The 24,289-nt window shown below is 38.6% G+C and overlaps 1 protein-coding gene across 4 annotated transcripts in view; it reads right to left on the bottom strand.

Moving 5' to 3' along the window:
* Positions 1–24,289, bottom strand: part of LOC126458396 (ubiquitin carboxyl-terminal hydrolase 45) — a 199,213-nt gene that overhangs the window by 96,710 nt on the left and 78,214 nt on the right. For all 4 annotated transcript variants that reach the window (XM_050095405.1, XM_050095404.1, XM_050095406.1 and 1 more), the window contains exons 6-8: positions 22,247–22,377; positions 7,839–8,000; positions 6,996–7,214 (exon numbers count right to left, since the gene is read on the bottom strand). In XM_050095405.1, the coding sequence (XP_049951362.1) occupies positions 6,996–7,214; positions 7,839–8,000; positions 22,247–22,377 (512 nt within the window). The remainder of the gene's footprint in view (positions 1–6,995; positions 7,215–7,838; positions 8,001–22,246; positions 22,378–24,289) is intronic.

Raw genomic sequence — 24,289 nt, 5'->3', positions numbered from 1 at the left:
AAGGTGAGCAGTGAGTGAGCAGTGGTGTTACTTTTTTATTTATATTGTGACTACAGCCTGCCTCAAAATTATTTTGGTGATTATTCACTTTATGTGTACTCCCAATCAGTTCAAAATTGAAGTCTATGCCTCTCATCTTTGATAAAAATTTGTATCTTATTTTAGGGACAAACCATTAACTGTTAAAAAAATAATAATGTTAAGTCTGCAACTGTAAGTTCTAATTAGCACATCTGGAGGTACTGAAACAGTGTGTCCCACTCCTTCACACTTATAATAAATGAATGTATTGTAGGGCTGTCAGGAACATACCTAACCTCAGCACTACATATCCTGAAATTTTCACCAAAATCTAATTAGTGAATCTTAAATAATGGTATTAATTTAAGCATAAGATCTAATTGTTACAAATCCACAACAACTTCTTGGTACCTTTAACTTGCTTGGGTTACTGTTTGTAGGCCATTGTTCTAATAACCTGGCGTTCCAATTACTCCAGTTCCCCCTATTTTGCTCTTTGTACAGTATCACATTATTTTAAAGGATCAGATAACTAACAGACTGTTCTTTTTAGGTGCTGGTAACATCCCATTTTGTAAATCAAAGAGATACTATTTGCCTACAATACAACAGCAAAGGAAACGTGGGGTAATGGAACAACTAGCAGAGAAAGATGATATATTAGCCGACAAGACCACTGACGGAAGAGGCCGTTGTGTTTTGCTGTTTTGTTGAGAACTATTGAATCTCGGAATGAGCAGAAATTTTTGTGGCAAGTGTGAAAGTTCTCAATGCAGCGAACTCGACACAATGTGCTCGTGCTATTTTGGGGCTCTTGAAACATATAATATACAGTACGATAATGTTAAGGCAGTAGTGAGTGACAGTGCTAGGTAGATGAACAAATGTGTCGACTCCTTGAAAACAATAATTGGTGATAATTTAATCCATGTTCAATGCTGGGCACGTAAAATTAATCTAATTGCTAAAATTTATTCCAAGGAACTTAGTAAGTTAAATACTACAATCCCTTATTTAAAGAGTGCTTTTTTTAAACACTGGAAAGAGGAAACATTTATATTTGCAGTTTCTTCAAGAGAAAAACAGAAATCCAAAGATTTTTCCTCTTCCAGTTTTAATATGAAGGAACTCTTGGCTCTCCACAGCCACTTACACAGCAAAATATTTTGAGATAATGACTGAATTCTTCCACAGTGATGATACGCAAGAGCTGTCTAATGCAGGCATTGAGTATATTATTTCACTGTCCGATAATGATGTAACTAGGATTCTTGAAGAGGCCATGTTTGTTAAAGAACATGCCAGAGACTTGATGAGCATGGCTGTCTTCTTAGCGACCTCAAAGCATCCAACTTCACATGAACTTTGAATAAAGTTGAAGCATCTTTAAGTATGCTTCAGTATTGTGGAAAAAGGAATATTTGGCAATGAAAACAGTGAGATTTTAAAAACGATAAAGAGGAGAGTGCTTGAGGCAGAAATTAAGGGGGGAATGACGTGAACTGGACTGCACCTCCAAATAAGATTGTCGACTCTCATGGCCACAGATCCAAGTAAATCAGTTTTCAAAGCCTTGGATTCTAGTTTTGATCCAAGGACAATAATTCTCAATCCTATTAACTACGAAGTGGCCAGGATCTTGCAATCTGTACCTGGGATGACTGTTCTTAGTACTGCACATACTCTGAAGGGGTATCAATCTCTACAGAATTTTATTCATAACCAAATGTCAATGTAGTCAGGACATGTTGACATAGTGAAATGTCTGCAGGCAACTGCAGTCGACAATCAGCAATTTGAAACAATCAGCAATTTGCAGCTGCAGGACTCAAAGCTGTTTGGTTGCAGTATTTAAAATATATGTATCAATTCCACACCATTCTGGCCAAGCACAGCAACAGTATATAAATGTTAAAAATTGAAATAATATTCTTTGTTGAAGATACTTTATTGATGATGCATTTCACACTTCTAGCGCCATCTTCAGGTCATTCTTGAGCCTCTGAGACCGGCTTCCGTGGTCTTCACAGCTCAAGAACGATATGACGAAGTGTGAAACATGTCATAAATAAAAATCTGCAGCATAGTTATTTTCATTTTTACATTTGGTATTTGTTTTTAAATAATTATTTGTGTCAAAATTTTTTTGTTAAAATAATTTTTCTCTACTTTTGCCTCATGTTTGGCCCACCCTATCTTAGGAATAGTTCCATTTTCAACATAACGCTGAAAAATGGTTAAATATGACAAAAATACAGGGCTATTACAAATTATTGAAGCGATTTCATAAATTTACTGTAGCTCCATTCATTGACATATGGTCACGACACACTACAGATACGTAGAAAAACTCAAAGTTTTGTTCGGCTGAAGCCGCACTTCAGGTTTCTGCCGCCAGAGCGCTCGAGAGCGCAGTGAGACAAAATGGCGACAGGAGCCGAGAAAGTGTATGTCGTGCTTGAAATTCACTCACATCAGTCAGTCATAACAGTGCAACGACACTTCAGGACGAAGTTCAACAAAGATCCACCAACTGCTAACTCCATTCGGCAATGGTATGCGCAGTTTAAAGCTTCTGGATGCCTCTGTAAGGGGAAATCAACGGGTCGGCCTGCAGTGAGCGAAGAAACGGTTGAACGCGTGTGGGCAAGTTTCACGCGTAGCCCGCGGAAGTCGACGAATAAAGCAAGCAGGGATCTAAACGTACCACAGCCGACGGTTTGGAAAATCTTACGGAAAAGGCTAAAGCAGAAGCCTTACCGTTTACAATTGCTACAAGCCCTGACACCCGATGACAAAGTCAAATGCTTTGAATTTTCGGCGCGGTGGAGATCATGATCAGCAATTCATGTCATGGCCTCCACACTCTCCCGACTTAACCCCATGCGATTTCTTTCTGTGGGGTTATGTGAAAGATTCAGTGTTTAAACCACCTCTACCAAGAAACGTGCCAGAACTGCGAGCTTGCATCAACGATGCTTTCGAACTCATTGATGGCGACATGCTGCTCCGAGTGTGGGAGGAACTTTATTATCGGCTTGATGTCTGCCGAATCACTAACGGGGCACATATCGAACATTTGTGAATGCCTAAAAAAACTTTTTGAGTTTTTGTATGTGTGTGCAAAGCATTGTGAAAATATCTCAAATAATAAAGTTATTTTAGAGCTGTGAAATCGCTTCAATCATTTGTAATAACCCTGTATATAATTGATAATAGGAAGAGCTTGCTAGAAAATAACACTGTGCAAAAAATAACACCGATTTTGGCCATAACGTAACACCGATTTTTTCCTGTCCCTATTCATAGATATACAAAAGGATTTTCTTGCATTCTAACAGCAATTTTATAACAGTCTGTTAGAGGAACAAAGCACTTATAGCAACATGATGTGAAGACCATTCCTGTTTTAAAGAAGTGTCATCAGACAGATGCGTGTGACTACAGCCTCACACACTGACATCAGTAAGAATAAGTTACCACAGTTTATTAACTTATTTGAGACTAGAAAGCCCCCAACAAATTGATACAAATTTCAAAAACAGCAATTCTATGAAACTTAGCCCACTCTGTTCATCCATGAGATCTAGAAGTCAATGAACCCTGTGTCACACTCAGTGATAGATGTGCTGATCAAAAGCAAATTTGTGTCTGTTGTTTTCATGGCACAGAGCACAAATGTCTTGTTCACCGAGCAGCAGAGAACTTTAATGTCTCTTGGTGGTAATCTATGTCATCGGTCATTTGCTGAGTATATTCCAATCCCCAGTTTTTACCCTCTACAGCTTGCTTTAGTACCATGTTAGTTATCACATAATTTCTTAACAGACAGCCTGTCATCCTGTCCCTTGCCAGTGCATTCCACATATTCCTTTCCTCACCACTCCCAGAGAGTATCACCTCATTCCTCACCCACCACTCCATCTAATTTTCAAGATTCTTCTGTAGCAGCTCAAAAGCTTTCATCCCTTCTGGTCCAGGTTTCAGTGTCTGGGTTTCACTATCATACAATGCTGTGCTCCAAATGTACATTCTCATGAAGCTCTTCCTTCAGTTAAGGCCTATGTTTGATACTAGTAGACTTATCTCGGCCATGAATGCCCTTTTTGCCAGTGCTACCTGTTTTTTTATGTTTTCCTTGGTCTGTCCATCATGAGTTATTTTGTTGCCTAGAGAGCAGAATTCCTAACATTGTCTATTTCATGATCCCCAATTCTTTTGTTAAATTTGTCGCTGTTCTAATTTCTGTTACTTCTCATTCCTTTCATCTCTTTACGATTTACTCTCAATCTGCATTCCCTGTAATTATTCTTCACTCTCACTCAGGATAGCAATGCCATCAACAAATCTTATCAGTGATATCATTTCACTGAATTTTAATCACTCTCTTGAGCCTCTTCCCTTTCCCTTTTCAGATTTTTTAGCTTTCCTACCATGTTCAAACTACTGACATTCTACACTCTGACTTATAGAATGTTACCCTTTTGTCAGTTATTCAATCGTTTTCTCATGGTCACTTCCCTTTTGGCAGTTCCCTATGGAGATCCGAATGGGGGACTAGTCCACAATCTTTTTGTCAATGGAGAGATCGTGACACTTCTGCAATTACACATTGTGTGTCTTTACGGCAGTGGATGCCATTGGCTTCTGCAATCTCATGCCTTTGATCATTCCTGATTCTTATGCATCTTTGGGGCAGTTTCCCACTCCAAGGGCAAGAGAATGCACTGAACCTCTATCTGCTCTTCCACCCTCTTTGGCAAGCCCATTGGTAGAACAAGGGTGTCTTTTTACCGGAAGCCTTCAGCCATAATTGTTGATGATTTTTGTTCAAAATTTAAGAAGTGACAAGGTTCAAACCCGAGACAGAGGATGTTCTGATTACTAAACACAGACACTGCCCTTAGACTGTGGGTTTGTTAGTGGGTGCAATGTTTGCTGCCACTGTCATGAAGTAATCATTGAATTTGGTGGCCACTAACTTCAAATTATCATTATTTCTGCTGAAGTTGCTTTCTAGGGGCCCAGTTTTACTGTGATCACTTATTTTTTATTTCTTATTTGATAAACGATCTAGCTTACCTTATTTGCACTATGTGCTGAATATCGCTGTCCAGCAATCAATATGAGCTCACTAAAGCTGCATTCTACATACTACTCAGCAGCATGGCCACTGTTTTGCCTAACATATTACTCGGGACACATGCTTCAATTAATTCTCTGATATGAAGATGTCTCGAAAGGTATAGTAACAAGCTGTTAGTGAGAAAAGGTGTATACAGGAAACAAAAAATATGCACGAAGTTGCTAAAGCATTGGAAGATATCACTGTTCCCCAGCCATAGTGGCTGTGCAAGTATTTGCTCCATTGGAAATCCAACCTGTCAAAACTGGCTTAAAAATCAAGCTACAGGTCTAGAACCCATTTAACAAGAGTATGCTGAACCTCAGCATCAGTCCTAAAGTGACTACAAGTGCTGCTTTAACAGACTGAAGAGACAAAAATCACTTTGTGAGAGACCCAAATTGTACAGAGGGTGTTACAATACAGCCCAATGGAAATCTGGACCAAATAACATAAATGAAACAGTGTGGTGTTGGGCATTGTCATTCAACAACACAACACTTTCAAAAATCAATCCCAGTCATTTTCTCCAAACTGTCTTCTGTAGTCATTCTATCACATATCAGTAACCTGCAGCAGTCACAGTCCTTCATGGATGAGCAAATCCATCACAGCAGCACACAGTGTGTGTCCCAAAAGACTGAGACATAACTTTCTTCGTGGCTCAGAAGTCATGCACATTTTTGAACTTATTTGTGATTAGAAAGTTTCTAACAAATCACCACGAATTTCAAAACCGGCACCTCTATGAAACTTAGCCCATTCTGCTCATACATGTGATCAAGAGAGCCACATTTCAACCCATGACAATACAGTAGAAGAAGGGATCAATATCTGCCTCATACCGCATTAAAATGCACGAAAGATAACCCCAGTTGCTTGGCATTATTCTCATCTGAGAGCTGCCATGGTATGCTGTTGCCACACCATACAGCGAAAATATATCTTCTGATAGTCCAATGTGCTGTGCATAATCTCCACTGCACTGCTAATGGAGATGTTGAGTTTGTGTGCAACTGCAATGATCAGTCTGAATTAGCCCTTCAATATCATCAGAATTGGATGTAGTTGATTCTCCTGACCTTTGCTCATCTCGCACTTCTGTTCTGCCTTCCTCAAATTCCTGCCACCAAACCCATGCCTGTATTTGTGATATTACACTCACTCTGTAAACTTCAACTAGCTGGCAATGAATTGCACCTGGGGACATTTGTTATAAATGGGAAAACGCTATTACACTGTGTAACTTCGTAATTATCCGTCTTGAAACAGTATCTCTAAGTGCAACAACACAGCTGTCTCCATCTACCAGCAGTGTTCAACAATTTTGATTGTTTCTTCAATGTACACATGGAATTCAATTCAAATGTGGTATTTATACACCTGTGAGAGACCTCTGCTACCTTTCTTACAGGGACACTTTCGTGTTATTCCAGACGCTTTTTATATCTAATACAACTATTGTCATGACAGCTAAATCCTTATGCTCACTTTTCCGAGCATGTTGCATACAGCTTGAATTTTCTACCTAATGGAGACCCAATGTCTGATGACCAGCTAAATATTATGCTCACTTTGTTTTACAAAGGAAAGTCAGCAATTACGGTCTCAACTTTTCTGGTATTTATCATGTTATACTGGATAAATGGAAGCAAGGAAAGAAATTTTTGTACAGAGCTTAATGAAAGCAGTTTTCAGATTAAGGACAACTTCATTTAAATCCTGTAAGAGCACGAAAACATGAGTATTATTTGAAATTCGATCTCTCTACATATGGACACAAATGCATTCCAAAATTATCACGCTGTGCACGTAATCAAAAAGGAAAAAAGCCCACTAACCCACTCACCTTAAGGTCTTCGGTGCGCACTTCTTCAAGCAAGTGTCTGAGTAACTCATGTGCATCATGCTGATCACCGCCAGCAAACTGTGGACAGCGCTGAGATAGTTTATCGAGCAGCTGCCGGGGATCTAGTATTTCAACTCGGCCTGACCGGAGCTGGTGCAGTATGTCAACCAGCAACTCTGTCAGTTCCCGCCACTTGCATAGATCACCTTCCAGTGGAGGCTAGAGAAAAGAGTAGGCTGTAAGACCATTTTCGTTCCACAGTGTTGGCTGTGGCATTCTAATACCGTAAGGTTGGACAACAACAAACCAAAGAGTTGTGAAAATTCTTGTCCACATGAATTGCAATCAACTAAAAGTTACAAATGATAAAATTGGAGCTATTTCAAAGTAGTAACAAAAACTAACCAGAAGGAACACACACACACACACACACACACACACACACACACACACACACACACACAGTATTTGTTTATTTGTAATCTTCTATTAAAATAAATGTATCATATTCCAAAGACAGAATATGTAACAAATTTAAGTGCAAATAAAGAAAAGCTACCACAATCCAAACACTGATTTAAGCAGCACAATGGTGCTCCATAAACTCAGAGCAAACTTCTCCAACCAAACCTTGCAACAAAAATGGAATCTGATTAATGGATCAATGGGGCCTTTTTTCTTCCCTTAGATTCCCAAAATACTGTCACATGTTAAAGTCACATTACCTCCGGAAAAAATAGGATGACCAATGGGGGCTTATCGTACAATCCATCCGAGACTAAATATTGAGAATACAAAATATGGCATCATTAAATTAATAATGAATACTACACAATTTCTTACCAATTTTTCTTCATTTTCCAGCAGTGGGTGGGCACCCCCTGGTAGCTGGAATTTCGCACCTGCTTCTTTCATTTCCTCCAGAACGGGCAGCAAGAAGGGTGTTTGAGCTAGGCACTGCAGGACAGCATTGAAGAAGCAAGTATTTCCCAGATTTTTCAAACCCTGTGACACAAAAAAAGCCATGGGCTTAGGCAAGCGTGACAAAAGGCTTTATCCTTCCCTAAACTACTAATAACCTGTCAAACCAACTGTCCATCATACCTATTATGCTCATGACTGTCTTAAATTTTATTGGCCTGTGGTAAACACAGGCATCAAAAATTCTAATCCAGTTATCTTTCCAATTTGTGTGTGAGCTAACTATGTACCCTTCCAAACCACACGATACCACAAGGCAGAGGATGACACAGCAGCCAGTCGACACCCTTCGGCCTTCACAGCCTGGACAAGGAATTCAAGGTGTTATGTAACACCATGAGTTTCTCATCCAAGCCATGAAGGCCAAGGGATTTTGACTCAGAACTATGTCATCCCCTACATTGCAGTGTCATGCAGCATGGAAGGGCATCTGGTGAGCACACTGCTCTTTGACCATTTTGGTGACTTTCCACACCGTGGAGCAACTACTACACAATCAAGTAGCTCCTAAACTGGTATCATGAGGCACACTACAGAAAAATCCTTGGCAGCACCAGAAATAGCACCAGGTCCTCCAAGTGGCAGCCATCTACAGTGTACACTCAGCTATGGAGGCAGACAAACATTTATAAGCATCAGCATTAAAAACAGATTAGTCATTATAACTTTTTCTTTGTTATTGTCAGAACAAATACTCAGAGGGTACTCTTGTGGCAAGTTCATTACTTGCCTTTCCCCTGTTTCTATACCGTCAATAATATCAAAACCATCTGTATAGGCAGTTTTCGAAAAGGAAACAGTGTTGCTGTGAATAACGTCACGTAAAACTTTGATATGACATGAGAATAGACATACAATATATAATATATTAATTTCAGAAAACATTCACTAAGTGGCTCGTATTCCCACTAGGTCATAAGCAATCTTTTATGTCCAAAGCTTTATGAGACTAGGTTGTCTTCCTTCACCAGTGACTAGTGGCAGTCTCTCCAATTATTGTTATACATCATTTCAGCGTGTCATCATCTGTGCTTCTCCTTCCATATTTATTTCTAATTGTATAAAACTCATCCACAAATTTTTAAGAAACTATCACAGTCCTAGCCCTCCTAAGTGTTTCCTTCATCTCTTCTCAACGAAATTTCCTTCAATTTGTACGCATCGGTGGATCCTCAGACCGCCCTATGATATAAAAGGTAAGTATACTTGGAGAAAAGAGGCAAATGGAAAAGAAAAATGAGCGCAATCACTGCAAATAATAATCACAAATTGCCCAGAGAACCCCAACTGTGCTACCTGTAAATGAAGAACATCCTCCCAATTCCAAACAGGTATGCAATTTGTAGATAAAATGCAGAGCATTAGACTGAATATTTCAACTGTGTTTTCACTTTTGCTTTGGTCGGTGTATAGTCTCTTCGTGAAATTTACTACAAAGGCCACAAAGACAGTGTTTCAATCCTGTTTGTCTGGACAGAGTCCTCAGATGTTTTGACACATTTAGTCATTTCAAGGCATTACCAATGTTTATAAGATACAGTAAATCTTAACTCTGCCAAATTATTGTCCATTGAATATTCAAAAGTAAGGGTTTCTGAAAAGTGATTGGCCATTTCTTGAGGACAACTATGCTTTACCCTTTCTCCATCTTAATTGATGCAGCTTGCCTGCAGCAACATCATCAGCTAACTATCATTGACTTGAATGAATGATTGCTAATTGTAATAATAATCTAGTTGAATGCCAACATTTCTTGGAACACTGGAGAGGAACAGTTAACAAGCACACTTGATTAAACCTGGGTATCAGCTTCTTTTTTCATAAAACTAAAAGTTATTGAGTTTACAACACTTAAATGGCATGTCATTGAAGATTTCTGTGCAATAGGAAGCTTATGAGACAATTTCATAAAGTTAAGTTACACATTATAATGGCAGGCCAAGTAACTTTTACTGAATGGTACACTACACTTCAAAGTGACACAGATACTAAACACTACTTTTTTACATTGTCACCAAGCATCTGTAAACAATGATTGGAAGTTCTGTCAATTGTTCAATTCCGTGAAGATAGAAATCCACTCCATAGTCAAGAGCTATTTGAAAAGTGCTACATGAATGTCATCATCAGACAATCTGCGATTACACCAAGTCAGTTCCTCAACTGCCTGGATATTATTGTCTGTCGGCACCATTTCACTACAGCTGGATGTAACATCACATATGGTCTGTATATTGCCAGAATTTCACAGTGAATCTGTGTACAACAGACGTTTCGTCCACAAGAATCCTACTGTCCCACATACTTCCACTATGGAGAACATTTCCAGTTGCCACGCTATTTCATTCCCCACTGTGATGCAGCTGTTGTCTATACCACAGCGTAACTGTGTTGGAGGAAACAGAACATGTACTCTCTTCTGACAATGCACCACTCTTGTTGTGTAACGGTCTTGGCTTGGGATGATATGCATAACTTACTTTTTGAAGCAGTTACACGAGCGTTGAGGGTCGATAGAACTCATCTAGCAGTGTACATCCACCGCTCTGGAATCTGAAGATGACTCTTCCACAGAGTCGAAACCGGTCACTCACTCCAATAAATAATATTTTAACAAGATTGCGATCAAGACTGTTTTAAATTTTAATTTGAACTACTTTTAAGATCGCCGACTGTTTTCAAAAATTTCAAAAATCCTCTTGTAGAATTGAATTTTTAACTAACGCACAGATGAAAAATAAATTTAACAGACTACATCACAGAATAAAATGGAATGCTTCCCATCATCCTGTAGGGCTGGTACAGTAGTGACATTACAACAGCAGGCCAGTAGAAAGTAAATATGAAGTGCTAACTCTATAGCAGGAACTGAACTTAAATATGTGACAAGCTCTAAACAATGACTGCGAGAAAATTTTCAGCAGTTGGGGTTACATGAAGAGTTATAGTTTGCTCAGTAATTGTACACTGCAAGCTCAGAACACTTGGTGTGTATACAAACATCTGGCATTCTCTCTCCTGCTCTCTACAATTCTGAATTGTCCATTTATTTTAGAGTTAACAACATCAAGATTCAACCATGAACAGGGAAATGTACTCTCTGTAAGTGACTCAGGGTAAGTTGAGTGGAGTTATAACAGGCAAGAAGCAGTAATAGTTTCGTATCTGTTACTGAGGTCAGAAAAAGTCAAAGATCACGAGAGAATGACAAGACTGATGTCATTTCTTCACTGAGTACAGGTTAAGTGCAGTGCTGCCATAAAACTCTTAAGAAATTAGTGTATACTTTTTCCCCACTATTTAGTGTTGGCTTGACCTCATCCATGTCTATTACAAACATTTCAGCAGATTGCAGTGCACTGTAATCCACTGAGATTATCTGCATACTCAGAAAACAATTTTGTTCAGTAACCGTAGGGGAACTCAACTTACCCGGTGGAGCTTCTTTACAACAAATGAGTCTCAGAAGTGCACCAGTCACAGCCACAACTCTGTCTACAGCATCAAAATGCTAAGGACAAAGGGCTGCAAGAGTAGGATGTACAGGAACAGTCACTTAACAATTCCTAAATTGCTGACAAGTGATAAAGGCTGGTTACTTCTAGCTAATCCTTTTCAGAGACAGTCAAGTTCTTTTATTCTTTCCCACAATATTCGGTTCTCCTCATTGTCTTTGAAGCTATTAGGCACCACTTTTTGTGAAAGTAAAATGGCAAGGCCTAATAGAAATTTTTGGATAACAAAGGAGATACTGAATTTAATTGATAAAAGCAGAAAATATAAAATTGCAGCAAATGAAGCAGGCAAAAAGGGATATACATGTCTAAAAAAGAAAACTGACAGGAAGTGCAAAATGGCTAAGTGGCTAAGCAGGAATTGCTAGTGGACAAATGCAATGCTTTAGGTGAAAGACAGATGTAGCCTACAGGAAAATTAAGAGACATTTAGAGAAAAGAGAAGCACCTATATGAATATTAGGATCTCAGATGTCAAACTTGCACTAAGCAAAGAAGGAAAAGACGAAAGGAATATACAGAGGGTCTATGCTGGGGAAACAAACTTCATGACAATACGATAGAATGGGGAATGGGAGTAAGTGAAAATAAGATCAGAAATATGATTCTTTGAGATGAATCTGATGGAACACTGAAAGACCTAAGAGGTGACAAGGCCCCTGCAGTAGAAGACATTACCTCATAATCATTGAGATATATGAGAGAGCCAGATATGACAAAACTACTCCAGCTGGAAATGGGGTCAATGTGGCAAGGTTTGTAGGTGGAAGTATCTGAAATTTGGTGGAGTCCTCCTGCCAGGTAATCCTTGCAGTTCAAAACAACAGTGGTGGAGCCTTTGTCCGCAGGTACGATTATAAGGTTGGGATTATTTTTTAGATGGTAGACTGCAGTTCTTTCTGTGGATGTAAGGTCAGTTTGCAAGTTGAGGGATCTGCCATATGGACCCTTCCCACCAACTCCAGTTTGTCTGAATTGCACAGGTGGGAACTTTCCCTGCAACACATCCTATGTTCCCATAACTTTTCTGGCCTCAACCTTCATTAGTCACTGTCCTCACCCATCCAGCTCCTTCCCTGTTCCCATTCCAGCACTACAGAGCCGTCATCCCACCACCACACTCAGCAGTCTTTTTGTTTCTCTCCTTTTCCGCTACTTCCACCCTACCCCTCCCCACCTCTCCCCTGCCCGCCACCTAAACTGTAGCACTTCACTGTTTGTCACCCCCGCCATAATATCCCCACCCCTCCCCACCCTAGCCTTCTCCTTACCCCCACCCAGTTACCACTCCCATCATGCACTGGTGCTGCTGCTCGCAGTGTGGTTTCAGTTGCCTAAGACTACAGTCTGTGTGTGTGTGTGTGTGTGTGTGTGTGTGTGTGTGTGTGTGTGTGTGTTGTCAAGGGCCTTAATGGCTGAAAGCTTTAATTGTGAGAGTCTTTTTGTTATGTCTATCTGCGACTCAGCATCTCCACTATATGGTGAGTAGTAACTTTCCTTCCCGTAAACTGTCAGTTTAACCCATTTCTGCCTAGTGTAACATATATGTCACGGAACAGCCTGTCATTGTTTTCTCTCATTGGCAACAATGCCTGTGTTTGGAGTGGCTATTGTTGTATGGCTTTCAGATAAGGAGGCTTTGTTGTTCATGTTTAGGTAGGTTTCAGTCAGTTGCAAGCATTAAGTGGTCAGTGTCTGGTGCTTCAAGTAAGGAAGACTTTTCCGAATGAGATTATGTCGTATCATTTTTTATCGCAAATTATAATACAATTTGTTTAAATTATGGTTGATTATAATGTTAAAGTACTGAAATTTATGTTAATGGTTATCGACAAAATGCAATTCTTATTTTTGTGGCTCCAAATACAGTTTTGAGGTTGTGTTGCGCATATGTCACGCTAGGCAAAACAGTGAAAAATAACGATTCATTCTCTCCATGAGATCCTGGCTATTCTTGAAGGGGAGGAAGAAGATGCAACAGATATATTTATTGAACCTCCTGAAGCTAAAGTGGATTTGGATGAAGGTTCTGGGGAAGAAGATGGGGGAGGAAACGTCGATAATTTTGGACCAAGGCAACTCCAGGCTGTCGCAGAAGTGGTTTTAGCAAGTAAAAACAGGTTCGGTAGTGAACCTGAGATTAATTTCTCTTCTGATGACAAACTAGACGAACAGGAAAAGTCACAGATCTTAAAAACTGTAATCAGAGATTGGAAAAAAGACGATCTGCGTAGTGTTAGTTCTGTATTTCCTGAGAGTGATTATAGTAAATACAGAAACTTGTCTCCAGTTCAGTGCTTTGAATTATTTTGGAATGACGAAGTAATTGAATTTCTTCTCACTGAATCGACAAAGTATGCTTTGTTCAAGAACTGCTCATCCAAAAATAACATATGAAGAGAGAAAAGGTTTTCTAGGAATTCTAATTCTTTCTGGCTATAATCCTTTACCTAGCAGAAGATACTACTGGGATTCTGGATTGGACATGAGAAATGAAATGGTCCACAGCACGATGAGAAGAGACAGGTTTGAAACAATTATGAGATTCATTCACTCGTGTGACAACACAAAAATAGATGCCAATGACAGAATGTGGAAACGTCGTCCATTAATAAATATGCTATGAAAAAGTTTGCTCTCCACTTTCAGCCTGAGCAAGATTTGTCTTATAATGAGAGCATGATAAAGTATTTTGGCAGACATGGATGTAAACAGTTTCTGAAAGGTAAGCCCATTAGATTTGGGTACAAAGCATCGTGTCTAAACACAACCATGGGTTGTCTAGTGCACTTTCAAATATACCAAGGAGTTGATCCTGAGAGGAATGAAAAATATGAGACAGCATTTGGAAAATGTGCTGCTCCTTTGATTCAAATGATCAATTCTCTTCCTGAAAAGAACAAACATCTTCCCCACAGATTTTATTTTGACAACCTGTTTACATCACAAACATTGTTGATTTACCTGAAGCAATGAGGTTTTGGTGCAACTGGGACTATTTGTGAAAATTGTCTGCCTAAAGAGTGTCATCTCATACCTTCTAATGATATGTCCAAAAGGAATAAGAGAGGAGCTTTTGATTACAAGAGCAGCAAGGAAAGTGGAATAATCATTGCCAGATGGCTAGATAATTCTACAATAACAACTGCTTCCACAAGCCATGGTATCAGTCCAGTCAGCACCGTTGCCCGATGCTTTAGACAAAAAAAGAAAACAATACTTGTACCTCGACCTAATGTAATTGGAGAATACAACAAAAATATGGGAGGAACTGACCGAATGGATGAAAATGTAGCGTTATATAGAAGAGGAAAGAAATGGTGGTGGCCAATTTTTACGCGGCTTCTAGATATCTCTATACATAATGAAAACTGTAAAGAGAGACCTAAGCATGAATACCATAAGCAGGTTCAAATGGAGGTAGTTGCAGTAGTTATTTAGGAGATGAAGCAGGACAGAGTAGTGTGGAGACATGCATCAAATCAGTCTTTGAACTGAAGACTACGACTATTACTTCGTGAAATTAAGAGTCCAAACAAATATTACAAGAAGTGTAAACATCTAGGCTCAAACCACAATCTATAGTTGAGTCAGCGTAAGCTGATCCCTGACAGTTGCAGTGGACTGGGTGTGGCAGCTTCACAGGCCTACCTCAACCAGTAACATATTGTGATTTTGTTAACATCTCCATGGCAACACCTCAGTGTTGTCACAGCTCTGTAGACAGCTACTGTATTCACCTGCAGCCGTTAGTGCTTTGCAGCTGAAATCTGTCAGGGATCTTCATACATTGTCTCAAATATAGTACATGTGACAGCAATAAGCCAACAGGGTTACCACAATACCAACTAGGCTCCAGAAACAGAAACATGTATAGCTCTCTCATACGTCCATCAAACCACAGGCTAACATATTTGGTTATGTAGATTAGAGCATTGCCATCTTGCAATTTGGTAAGGTTGTCACAGTCATACAGCATGCATCTGGCTATCCAGCACACTACTGGTGTATAGCTTCTGAAAAAGTGAACTTTCCAAAGAAGTGAGGTCATCTTGTTTTTCCTGGCCTTATCCTGCATCTTAGTGGTGTCGGCATGTTAATCTGGATTTGACAATATTAACGGTAGGGTAGCCAGATGCCCTCCCTGTCCCAACACTTTCCCTCCCACCCAGACAAAATTTGTAAAACCCATGTGTCTGTATAGTGTTATCACATGTAAAAGTGAAAGAACATTGTTGAAGTATTTGCGCATCATGTAACTGAGGTGAGATGTCACTACCAGCCCAGAATGCAGGAAACTACCTAAAAAGAACATCCAGACTGTATGGTGCACTGGCCAACATTGTTTATCCATTGGATGTATCTGATCCAGAACCAGTGCATCTCCTTGAATTCCAGAAGAGGCACACTAATGTACACTGCTATCCTGGCAGTTCCAAGGAAATAAGAAAACAAATAGGTCAGTATTACAGCAAATAAAAGCAGATTAATTCTTGGAAGGCCCGATACTGAAAAAAGAACTGACCTATCTTCAACATATTATGAGAAGACATGATTTTCTGGGAAACATATTAAGGCTGGGAAAGACTGAAGGTACAACGAGAAGAGGGAGACAAAGAATGAGACTGATCAATGGCATTACCGAAGTAATGGATTCCAACCTGGAAAGTCTGTACTGAGGCACAACAAACAGACAAGATAAATATATTTCAACCCTCCCCCCCCTCCCCGCAGCCCATGAACTTTAGGCCTTGCCACTGGTGAGGAGGCTTCTGTGCCTCAGCAATACAGATAGCCATACTGTAGGTGCAACCACAACAGAAGGGTGTCTTGAGAGGCCAGACAAATGTGTGGTTCCTAAAGAGGGCAACAGCCTTTACAGTAGTTGCAGGGTCAAACAGCCAGGATGATTGACTGATCTGGCCTTATGCAAGGGAAAACTACAGCTCAAATTTTTCCAAGGACATGCAGATTGATTGTATGCTTAAATAATGATGGCGTCCTCTTGAGTAAAATATTCTGGAGGTAAAACAGTCCCACTTTTGGATCTCCAGGCGGGGACTACTAAGGACGTCGTGGTTATCAGGAGAAACGAATTGGCGTTCTAAGGATCAGAGCATGGAATGTCAAATCCCTTAATTGGTAGGTAGGTTAGAAAATTTAAAAAGGGAAAAGGACAGGTTAAAGTTAGACATTGTGGGAATTAGTGAAGTTCGGTGGCAGGAGGAACAAGGCTTCTGATCCAACGAATACAGGGTTATAAATACAAAATCAAATTGGAGTAATGCAGGAGCAGGTTTAATAATGAATAAAAAAAATAGGAGCACAGGTAAGCTACTACGAACAGTGTAGTGATCGCATTATTATAGTCAAAATGGACACGAAACCCATGCCTACCACAATAGTACAAGTTTATATGCCAACTAGCTCCACAGATGATGAAGAGATTGAAGAAATGTATGATGAGATAAAAGAAATTATTCAAATCGCAAAGGGAGACAAAAATTTAATAGTCACGGGGGACTGGAATTCGATAGTAGGAAAAGGAAGATAAGGAAAAGTAGTAGATGAATATGGAATGGAGGTAAAGAATGAAAGAGGAAGCCACCTCGTAGAATTTTGCACAGACCATCATTTAATCACAGCTAACACTTGGTTTAAGAATCATGGTAGAAGGTTGTATACGTGGAAGAGGCCTGGAGGCAGTGGAAGGTTTCAGATAGGTTATATAATGGCAAGACAGAGATTTAGGAACCAGGTTTTAAATTATGAGACATTTCCAGGGGCAGATATGGATACTGACCACAATCTATTGGTCATGAACTGCAGATTAAAACAGAAGAAACTGCAAAAAGACAGGAATTCAAGGAGATGGGACCTGGATAAACTGAAAGAACCAGAGGTTGTAGAGAGTTTCAGAGAGAGCATTAGGGAGTGATTGACAAGAACGGGAGAAAAAAATATGGTAGAAGAAGAACAGGTTGCTTTGAGAGATGAAATTGTAAAGGCAGCACAGGATCAAGTAGCTAAAAAGATGAGGACTAGTAGAAACCCTTGTGTAACAGAAGAGATATTGAATTTAAATCGTGATAGGAGAAAATATAAAAATGCAGCAAATGAAGCAGGTGAAAAGGAATACAAAGGTCTCAAAAATGAGATCAACTGGAAGTGCAAAATGGCTATGCAGGGTTGGCTACAGGACAAATGAAAGGAAGTACAGGCATATATAACTAGGTGTAAGGAGAAAAGAGAACCACTTGTATGAATATCAAGAGCTCCGATGGAAAACCAGCTCTAAGCAAAGAAAGGAAAGCAGGAAAGTGGAAGGAGTATTTAGAGAGTCTATACAAGGCCAATGTATTTGAAGGCAACATTATGGAAATGGAAGAGGACGTAGATGAAGATGAAATGGGAGATACGAACCTGCGTGAAGAATTTGACAGAGCACTGAAAGACCTAAGTCGAAACAAGGCCCCGGGAGTAGACAACATTCCATTAAAACTACTGACAGCCTTGGGAGACCTAGCTCTGACAAAACTCTGCATCTGGTGAGCAAGATGTATGAGACAGGCGAAATACCCTCAGACTACAAGAATAATATAATAATCCCAATTCCAAAGAAAGCAGGTGTTGACAGATGTGAAAATTACCGAAGTATCAATTTAATAAGTCACGGTTGCAAAATACTAACATGAATTCTTTACAAATGAGTGGAAAAACTGGTAGATGCTGACCTTGGGGAAGATCAGTTTGGGTTCCATAGAAATGTTGGAACATCCAAGGCAATACTGACCCTACGGCTTGACTTAGCTAGAAGCTAGGTTAAGGAAAGGCAAACCTACGTTTCAAGCATTTGTAGACTTAGAGAAAGCATAATAATCCCAATTCCAAAGAAAGCAGGTGTTGACAGATGTGAAAATTACCGAACTATCAGTTTAATAAGTCACGGTTGCAAAATACTAACATGAATTCTTTACAAATGAGTGGAAAAACTGGTAGATGCTGACCTTGGGGAAGATCAGTTTGGGTTCCATAGAAATGTTGGAACATCCGAGGCAATACTGACCCTACGGCTTGACTTAGCTAGAAGCTAGGTTAAGGAAAGGCAAACCTACGTTTCAAGCATTTGTAGACTTAGAGAAAGCATTTGACAGTGTTAACTGGAATACTCTTTCTAATTCTGAAGGTGGCAGGGTCAAATACAGGGAGCAAACGAGTATTTACAATTTGTACAGAAACCAGATGGCAGTTATAAGAGTCGAGGGGCATGAAAGGGAAGCAGTGGTTGGGAAGGGAGTGAGACAGGGTTGTAGCCTATCACCAATGTTATTCAAATAGTATATTGGGCAAGCAGTAAAGGAAAAAAAGAAAAATTTGGAGTAGGAATTAAAATCCAGGGAGAAGAATTAAAAACTATGAGGTTTGCCAATGACATTGTAATTCTGTCAGATACAGCAAAGGACTGGAAGAGCAGTTGAATGGAATGGACAGTGTCTTGAAAGGAGAATGTAAGATGAACATCAACAAAAGCAAAACTAGGATAATGGAATGTAGCTGAATTAAGTCAGATTAGGAAATGATACACTTAAATTAGTAAAGGAGTTTTGCTATTTGGGGAGCAAAATAACTGATGATGGTCAAAGTAAAAAAGACATAAAATGTAGAATGGCAATGGTAAGGCAAGCATTTCCGAAGAAGAGAAATTTGTTAACATCTAGTATAGGTTTAATTGTTAGGAAGTCTTCTGAAAGTATTTGTATGGAGTGTAGCCATGTTTGGAAGTGAAACATGGACAATAAACAGTGTAGACAAGAAGAAAATAGAAGCTTTCAAAATGTAGTGCTACAGAAGAATGCTGAAGATTAGACGGGTAGAGCACGTAACTAATTAGGAGGTACTGAACACAATTGGGGAGAAGCAGAATTTGTGGCACAGCTTGACTAGAAAAAAGAATCGGTTGGTAGGACGTGTTCCTAGGCATCAAAGGACCACCAATTTAGTATTGGAAGACAGCATGTAGGGTAAAAATCGTAGAGGGAGACCAAGAGATGAATATACTAAGCAGATTCAGAAGGATGTAGGTTGCAGTAGTTACTTGAAGATGATGAAGCTTGCACAGGATACAGTAGCATGGAGTGAAGACAACAACAACAAGATTTTTCAATTGAAAGGGCTATGTACAAGGAGTAGAAGTAAAACAAGGGAACTATTATTCAGATGCACTTCTGTGCATCTCTGAATTCTACTCAGCTGGACAACTGAAAAATATTTCAGCACAATGCTCAGCATGCTGCAATTAAAAATAATAACTGTATTGCATGAACAGTTAATGCACCAGAACTTTGGTTGTTCTTTAAAAGTACTGTAAATTCAAAGGGAACATTAGCACTTACGTGAGCACAAAGTATCTACAATGTATCCCAGAACAATGATGCAAATTAGGTGTTTCAATAAATCAGACACACAGCAAAAAGCCTGCTCAAGAATGTTACCATTTAATGTAGACAACAGACATGAAGAGAGGAAGCAGCATACAATATGAAGAAATGAGATTATTTTCACACAAGATGACAAGCTGACGCTTTACAAAGGTATTCGATCTGCGTTACTAAATCTGGTGTTAAATCATTATTTGGCTCAGAGACAATCCCCTTCATAATCTAATGAACCCATATAATTAATAGAAGGCAGTATATTCACTACTGTTCTCATTTCGGTGAGAATAAAATCAGTAAATAACAAACAATTTTTAAAATAAAAAATGTGTAATGTAACACATTTTTTAAAGTGATTACAAAGTATAAAATAATTTCTCCTAGTCCCATACAAATTCATAACCCCATGCAGATAGTTCTGAAAACTTCTGATTGTGCTTTTCAGTGGTTACGAAAATACTTCAAGATTTATAATGAAAAACATGGGTGCAATTCAATACATAACTGTTGCAAGAATTTTATACATATTTTCATAGCTATTAAAAATTTACCATCACAAATTTTCAGAACTACCTGAAGGTGTTAGGAACCTATTTGGGGCTAGGAGAACTTTTTTATACTTTTCAGTTGGATTTTAAAATGTGTTACATAAAAAAATTTTTTTATTTATATAACTGCGTTTTTTAGTCTTGTGTATGAAATATCTCAAATGATTTTAAACATACTGATGAGGAGAGACAAGTTAAATTTCAGGTTTATTTCTGCATCTTTTCCCCTGATAACATTTGAAATAGTGTTATACCTACCTGCTAATAGTGTATCAATATGTATGTTATTTTCCTGTAAAATAAAATACATAACCAAGTATAACTGATCTACACTACATTTTTTACAAGATTTTTATTTCTTTAAATACTAGCTTTATGCCCATGGCCTTGCCCTTGTACATATATGTCACATATACTGCAGCCCCCTCCCCTCCCCTCCCCTCCCCTCCCCACCCCTCCTGTCCAAGCCCTTCTGTCCATCTCCTTGCCCCCTCTCTTTGCCAATTTCCTTCTCCCCAGTTTCTGTCGATCTCAACCTTTCCCCTCTTAGTATCCATCTCCTCCTAGCACCTCTCCACCCAGCTGTGTTCAACAGTGTATATGTCCCTGAAAAACATGCACTACATGTCAATCCTGTAGGCAGCCTAGATGTTACGTGTTCCTAAACTTTTTGACCCTCATCCAAACCCCAATTGAACAGACCAATGAGAAAGTGAGTTAACATTGCACTGTCATCCAGTTCTGAGCTATGTTTAAAATTTCAAGTGTGTAGGTCATCAGGGAGTTAATTTAAAATCAACTGCAAAATTTGTAATGAACAGACAGACAAAGAAGTGACAAAACAAAATTGTTCAAAAATGGCTCTGAGCACTATGGGACTTAACTTCTGGGGTCATCAGACCCCTAGAACTTAGAACTAATTAAACCTAATTAACCTAAGAACATCACACACATCCATGCCCGAGGCAGGATTCGAACCTGCGACCATAACGGTAAAACAAAATTGTGATAAAAAGATAAATAAACTAAGACAGAGAGAAGAGATGACGAAGTAAAGAACAGATGATACACTTCTGTTGAAAGTCAAGTGTTTATGGCAAAACATAATAGAAATATTAAATTCTATGCACGAGTTTCAAACTGACTGTCACACACTTTCACAAACAAAGCTATAAATTCTTACATATTTTCAGTTATTAAAGACTATTCCTGTATCTTGAACTGTCAAATTCAGCTCCTGGAATGTAAACTATGAAGGTTAAGGCTTGCAAATAGCAATGCTGTTCAGTCTCTGTCAAAATCCTTTGTTATGTAAAACATTATACATGAAATGTATACACAGTCGTGAATACGAGTGTCCTAGAATTTTCTCCTTTTGGCAAAAACCTCTATCCAACATTTATTTCTTGCTATACTTTTTCAGATAAATTAATAACATAACTATTGTTCAGATGAAAGTCAAATTTGGAGAAAATGATATGGGATGGAAAAGAAAACTTACACAGTCCCTCTCCATTGCATCCCATAAACTGATACACTTCAGTCCTCCATTCTCAGCCGGTATTTGACTAGTTTGTATGTATTACTGATTTTGCAGTCAATTTTTTTCCTTTAGCATTTGAGAGCAAATTTTAGAAGTAAAGGACTGTTTTTCTTGTGGAAAGAAAACAGTGTGTTTTCTGTGTATTATCTGTATAAACTATTAATGAACTCCATTATAATACTGCCCACCTTACAAAAATAATAAATAACATATGAAGATTACAACTCACCCTCACTCTTGGCAGATCATTCAAAACAGCCTTCCTTATTTGTTCAACAGACGAAGCCACTACTGCAATAGTGTTTGTTACATCTGAAAGTGGTTGGTTTGTATCTGGTTCATTAACCATGTTAACATCACCTGCAATAGAAAACGTCGAGAAACTGAAGCATACGAAAAGCATGGCTCGAAGTCAGAACAAACATTTCATATTGCTAAGTCACAATTAGACTTAACCTAAAAGTTTTACATTCAAATGTCAACATACGACAGTCCATGAGCAAACCATTTTTAAAAGAATTCTTTCAGTACATAAATTTTAACATTCATACTCCTGTGAGGTCTTGCAAGCGTAATTTTGATAAAGAAAACTGCTCAAAACAAGGTTTTCACCACTAAACACTTCCATTACACTTTCTTGGTTCTCTTGTGACTGCAAGAAGCACTATGTAAAGCCACTGCGTAACTGACGTAAGATAAACATGCATTTTCAGTGCAGTGTAACTGGAACAATGCAGCTTGTGTATACCAGTCACTCAACATGCCTCCAACTGTCATTTCAAAGTTTAGATCATGTGTACTTTGTCACTTTACAGAAGGGAGAGTTGGGATTACACAAAGCCACTCTCTATACTGACACACTATACAGTGACACTGCTCAAATATTTATAAGATCCGAAAACACTGAAGACCTGATGCCTAGTAGTCACTTGTGGTCAACAATATGAGATGAAAGACTGCTAGCTTCAATTTAGGGATATCTCTCTCTCTCTCTCTCTCTCTCTCTCTCTCTCTCTCTCTCTCTCTACCTATTATGGGGAAAACACATATACAATTGTTACACAAAATATCTAAATTATTACTCAAGCAGGAATTCATAATACTTTATTTGTTACTCGCAGTGTAATTTCTCGATTACTGATTACAATTGTATGGTTAATTTACCTGGAAATAATTCTTATAAGGAAATGTTTATAATTTAATATTCATAAGGAACACATGGAGTTGAAATTTTTGGTGAGCAAATAACTGTGTGTTTACAAATTGGCATACTCATTTAGAAGCTCTCATTTTCCTCTTCTCAATGTTTATCTTTAACTTGCTCTTTCAAAACTTATTCATACTCATACTCAAAGCTCTGTTCTTCCAGAACATTTGAATCTTAAATAACAGTTATTTTCAAAATTCAGTAAAATAGTTTTGCAGCTGGATTTCTTCAGATTCTTAAAATACCCATTTTGAACCAATCAACTTGTAAGTTTGATAATTATTCAATTTGAAAAATTTAATTTTTTTAAGCAACATTGGGGGGGGGGGGGGGGGGGGGGGGCACATCGCCTCTGGGAACACCCTTGGAAGTAGAAATTATGTCTATGAAATAGTCCTCATTATTTTTACTCTTTCTGATAACAAAAGTCCTAGTTAAATTGCTCTTTTCTTAATTGGGATTTTGTGTCATCTGATTTTGCTCTCTCATATTAATAACTAATATGTTAAACCACACTTTGATTTGTATTCTTATGCACATTTATAATCAGGTTAGCAAGACAATGCTTCAGGCAATCCCTGTCTATCTAGTGAGATGTTCACAGTTACCATATGTCAGTCTGTAGTTTGCACTCATTTCAACAGCGTCATGTAACCAGTATTGTAGTAAAGTTAACATCTCTGTGTCAATACTGAAGTCAGTATACGGTTAGTTGTTGAAATGTTCCTAATAAATTAGAAATGAGTTTGCACCTATATGTGCTCAGTAATAAAGTCAGACAGCACCTTATGATCACCTACTAAACATCTCTGTGTGCTACTTGCCATCAAAACCAGACAGTTATTATGCTTAGTCAATAATACTAATTGGATAGTGATAGTGAAGTGACCGTGTAACAAAGTTAATTTCATGTTGTTTGATAGAACTTAACTGTGAAAGTGTACTGCAAAAACATTTCTACTCTGTCAAAACACTCAGTGTAGGTGTGTGATAGGTGAGCTGCTCAAATCATCGAATGAAAGCTGATTATCACCATTTCATTGACATCAATAAATGTGAAAGTTT

The sequence above is a fragment of the Schistocerca serialis genome, chromosome 2 (genome assembly GCF_023864345.2).
Source record: "Schistocerca serialis cubense isolate TAMUIC-IGC-003099 chromosome 2, iqSchSeri2.2, whole genome shotgun sequence".
Lineage (NCBI taxonomy): Eukaryota > Metazoa > Arthropoda > Insecta > Orthoptera > Acrididae > Schistocerca > Schistocerca serialis.
The sequence above is the reverse complement of the archived record's forward strand: the minus strand, read 5'-3'. Positions and strand labels throughout refer to the sequence as shown.